General features: G+C 41.6%; 1 protein-coding gene across 1 annotated transcript; it reads left to right on the forward strand.

Moving 5' to 3' along the window:
- The first annotated feature begins 206 nt into the window (after window positions 1-206).
- On the forward strand, window positions 207-2,543 carry LOC121750597 (protein DETOXIFICATION 16-like). The gene is made up of 8 exons (XM_042145159.1): window positions 207-552; window positions 641-1,185; window positions 1,256-1,342; window positions 1,426-1,482; window positions 1,621-1,859; window positions 1,942-2,060; window positions 2,141-2,227; window positions 2,296-2,543. The coding sequence occupies exons 1-8, from the start codon at window positions 289-291 to the stop codon at window positions 2,353-2,355; spliced, it is 1,458 nt and encodes a 485-aa protein (XP_042001093.1). The 5' UTR covers window positions 207-288; the 3' UTR covers window positions 2,356-2,543.
- Window positions 2,544-5,095: the final 2,552 nt, after the last annotated feature.

Genomic DNA, 5,095 nt, shown 5'->3' on the forward strand with positions numbered 1-5,095 from the left:
AAATATAGGGCTCTTTGTCGCTATATATATATGTGTGTGTGTTCGCATGTATCTAATCAAGCACATAATAAAACAGAGTGAAAATGCTAGATTTGTCTACTTCACATGTCGTTTTACAAACTTCACATCGATATGATTAGTTTAATTTTATTTAACCTGCCATCATTATAATACTATCAAATACTGTACATCATTTCGTGCATACACCCGAGAATATTGCTACATTTAGCACTTGCAGTTGAAACATTTCAACAATCTATCCCAGTCTGGTTGGAGAACAAAAAGAGGATGGAGGAGGAGAATAATACTCCTACTTCTTCACTGAGGACTCCATTGACTCAAATAAATGGTCCCATCTTTGATAGCAAAGAAGCATTTTTGGAGGAACTTAGAAAGCAACTATGGCTGGCTGGACCTCTGATTTCAGTTTCTCTCTTGCAGTTTTGTTTGCAGCTAATTTCAGTTATGTTTGTCGGCCATTTGGGTGAACTCGCTCTCTCCGGTGCTTCCATCGCCACCTCCTTTGCCTCTGTCACCGGTTTTAGCTTGCTCGTATTAACTGCCAACCTCTCTCTCTATTACTGCTTATACATCTCCCTTTCATTTATATCTAGTTTGATTTATATTCCTATTCAACTAGATGGGAATGGCGAGTGCTTTAGACACGCTGTGTGGTCAGTCGTATGGAGCCAAGCAATACCACATGCTCGGTATCCACGCTCAGAGAGCCATGTTTGTTCTTCTCCTAGTCTGCATACCCCTCTCCATAATCTGGGCAAATACCGGTCCCATCCTCGAAGCATTAGGCCAAGATCCCACCATCTCCATGGAGGCGGGGACCTATGCTGGCTACATGATCCCCTGTGTCTTTGGATACGGCATACTGCAATGCCAAGTCAGGTTCCTGCAGACTCAGAGCATCGTGTTCCCAATGATGATAAGCTCCGGAATCACAACTGTGGTGCACCTCGTTGTGTGTTGGATTCTTGTGTTCGAGTCTGGACTTGGTAGCAAGGGAGCTGCTTTGGCTAGCTGTGTATCTTACTGGCTCAATGTTCTGCTTCTCTCTCTTTATATCAAGTTCTCTCCGTCTTGCTCCAAGACATGGCCTGGATACTCAAGGGAAGCCCTGCAAGATGTCCTCAATTTCATCAGACTCGGCTTCCCTTCTGCAGTGATGGTTTGGTGAGTGATCAGTCGTGGAAATCGAATATCCAAAGTGTTTTTTTCATGGAATATTTGGTGTTTTGAACAGCTTGGAGAGTTGGTCTTTTCAGATGATGGTACTGCTGTCTGGTCTGCTTCCGAATCCGGCACTGGAAACATCTGTTCTTTCAATCTGGTAAATTTTTGGTTCAAGTTAATTATGAGAGGATAATATCACTTCAATTTGTGTTGAGACTGATGTTTTCTTGTTTTTCACAGCCTTAATACGTCTTCGACGGTTTGGATGATACCTTTTGGGCTCAGTTGTGTTGTAAGGTAATCAAATATGATGCATTGTTGAATATTGTTTGTTAAGAAATGAATTTTCAAGAGTATGTTATCTATCACATTCCAACATATTTTCATCTGTTTTTAATGTTCTCTAGTCTTTCAATCTTATCTGGTGAATGGCAGCACGCGGATATCAAATGAGCTTGGTGCCGAGCACCCACAAGCAGCTCGTCTAGCTCTGCATGTGGTGCTAGTAATGGCACTCACGGAGGGCGTTGTACTCTGGCTGGTTCTTGTTGTAATACGCGATGTGTGGGGATATGCTTACAGCAACGAGGCAGAAGTTGTGACATATGTAGCAAAAATGATGCCTATTCTTGCTACATCCAACTTGATAGATAGCCTCCAGTCAGTATTATCAGGTATCAACCACTCTACCACGTAAGTAATGAAATATGAAAATGGTGGTGCCAAAATTGAGGGTGTTGGTGTTGGTGTGTGCAGGGGCCGTTAGAGGATGCGGATGGCAGAAAATTGGGGCGTGCATCAACCTCGGATCGTATTATCTTGTGGGCATCCCTGTGTCCATCTTGCTAGCGTTCGTTGCGCATGTAGGAGGAAAGGTATGGATTTGAAAGATGGGTATGGATATGCTATCATATAAGGTTGAGTATTGTGACTGATTTGTTTGGTGCATTGGTAGGGTCTGTGGATGGGGATTATATGCGCGCTGTTGGTTCAAGTCGTTTGCCTTTCGATCATCATGTTACGGACTAACTGGGAACATCAAGTAAGATGAATTTAGACTTTAAGATTGATGTTGTTTATTGTTGAATTTTGTGTTGTTTGTTTGTGTAGACATACAAGGCCAGAGAAAGAGTCTATAACTCCACCATTCCAGTGGACGCATTACGGTGATGATGGTGCCAGACCGCTACTCGGCCACTCCCGCAACGCAGCGGGCTACACGCTCCACCCCAGCTTGTGTTTCATCACCCATCTTTTTCTAGCGTTGTGCGTCTCCTATCAAGTTAAAATACACTCATTGGCCTCCCGCGATATTATTCTCAAAGTAAAAAATGCAGTATTAGATTTTTCGTTGTTAAGGTCGCGTTCTTGGACGACGGTAATAATATCTGTCAATCGTCGTAACCATCTCATTATACTCGACCAAGTCTAGGCCGTCCCTTGTGCCCTATCCTCGAAAGAGCACGTCTCGCGTTAACAAATGATAAATCTTCATGCTCACAAGTTAATAGTACTTCCTCAGTCCGTCAATAGATTTCTCAATTTTGACAGGCTCAGATTTGAAGAAATTGTTTGACTTTATGAAAAAAATGGTCAAAAAAGATAGTGGAATATGAGAATCATTTGTCAACAATAGTAACAGTGAAATGAGACATTTATCGACGGACGGAAAAAAGAATTGGACATTTAATAGCGGACGGATGGATGCAGTAATAAGCACCGGTGGACATGTGATTTTTATTTATTTAGATTTATTAGTAGTAATAGAGAACATGTTATTTAATTGGAAGTATAATGACCTTTAAGCTTCCAAATTTATTTATTTTTAAACTCTTATTCGAATGAATTCCCCTTCTTTACATATTTTGAAGGGGGCAGCACAACTGCATTGAAAATCATACTACACCTAAAACTCAAATTAAACTATTCCATAAATAAATAAATAATTAAGTATGGACGAATCCAGTTGAGTTGAATGATTAATTAAATAGTACAATTACAAATAACTTTCCTTGTGTCAACTCCAATGGCCTTTTCATAGCTACCCGCAAGAGAGAGAGAAATATATTAAGCAACAATGTATGTAAAACATAATGGAGTGAGTAATACATACAAATAATGAACAACTATCATTGGGGGCATTGACATTGTCATTAAATAATGCTAGCAATTGATTCCAATAAAGAGAAACACAACATATATATATATATATATATATAGACACACACACACCTCTAGTAGTCTAGTTGTGAATAAAGAGAAGTTGAAGTGTGAATAATAGAATGAAGCAAAAGGCGATATTAGGAAGAAGTTTCAGTCAGTATGAAAGGAAAAGGATGGGATTGGGAGCTCTCATTTGTTGCTTTTTTATGGCATTCACTCTTTTCAAACCTTTTATTGCCAACTTACCCCTAATTAGTAAGTACATTTTTCATTTCAATATCAAATTTTACACCTTCTTAATTGATGGATTGTTCTTTCGCAAAAATGTACTCCATGTTTCTCCACTTCATTGTTGGTTATCGTGATAACCATATTTTTCATGAGAACACAAAAATTGAACTTTTTATAGAATGACTTCAAATCATTATTCTCCTTCATCTGATTAATTTCTATATAATCATAGGAACCCTTTCACATTTTAAGCATTAATTATAATCATATAAAATCTGATTTTTTTATCTTAAAAGTACGAATCTTGCAATTAACGTATAAAGTCATTAAATTTGCATGATTATCATGAAGACCTACAATAACATTTCCATAAGTTTTTCTGCAGAGGATTTTGGGATATCAATGGCATCTGGTCTCAAGATATTGATGAGCACACAAGAAATAAGCAAACTGTTGGTTTCTGGGATTACAAAGATAACTACCGGGCGTAATACAACCCAAAAGAAAGGAAAGGAAGAACTGAACTTAAAAATACAACGTATAATCGAAACTACTAAACCAGTGTGATTAGCCGAGTCGAGGAGGCCTCTTCCCGCAAGACGAGATACGCCCCGGTAGTGCTCTTCGGTTTGGCGTGTCGTCCCCAAAGGTAAAACGGCTACGTCTCTATTGATGCAGCACCGCAATCAACAGAGCTCCGGCGAACTGGATGGAGGAGAGGGCAGAGCTTCGACAGAAAGACAATGCAGGGAGAGGGAGAGAGCTTATGCAGAGAATGCTTGTAGGTGTGTGTCCTAATGCAGTGGTATGGCTAGCCTATTTATAGGCCAACCACCATGCAGGGTCAACCAGCCATTGAAGGCTCATCATGGCAAAAACGTAACCGACGTCGGTTACAGGTGCCACCCGTGTGTGGAGCGTGTGGATTTCTCACGTGGCAACCGTGACTGTGCCTCGCTTGACGACGTGTCAAGCCACTTGGATTGCTGACTCGGCGGTGGTCCAAAAAGAATAGTTTGGGCCAAGCACCAAGCCCAAAGACCACCCAAAGACCAATTGCCAAGTCCAAGTCCAAGTCCAAGTCCAAGTCCAAGTCCAAGTCCAAGTCCAAGTCCAAGATCGAGATCGAGATCGAGATCGAGATCGGGCTCGGGCTCGGGCTCGGGCCCGCGGCCCGCGGCCCGCGGCCCGCGACCGCGAGCGCGAGCGCGAGCACGAGCACGAGCACGTGCACGGGCACGGGCACGGGCTCGGGCGGGCGGGCGGCGGCGGCGGCGCGCGCGTGTGCGCGCGTGTGGGCTCTTTCACCCATCTTGGTCCACTATAATTATTAAGTAACATAAAGTCACTTAATTTATACACATTAAAGATGTGTTAATCCTCCAATGTGGGATAATTAACACTAGTTAATTATTCCCTAAGCTCCATCTCCAAGCTTTAATTAAAAGCTAATTATGCCCAACTTTAATCCACTATTTCTCACTCACCGGAAATCGGATTTGAGAAAGTGAATATA

The sequence above is a fragment of the Salvia splendens genome, chromosome 10, assembly GCF_004379255.2.
Source record: "Salvia splendens isolate huo1 chromosome 10, SspV2, whole genome shotgun sequence".
NCBI classification, from domain to species: Eukaryota; Viridiplantae; Streptophyta; class Magnoliopsida; order Lamiales; family Lamiaceae; genus Salvia; species Salvia splendens.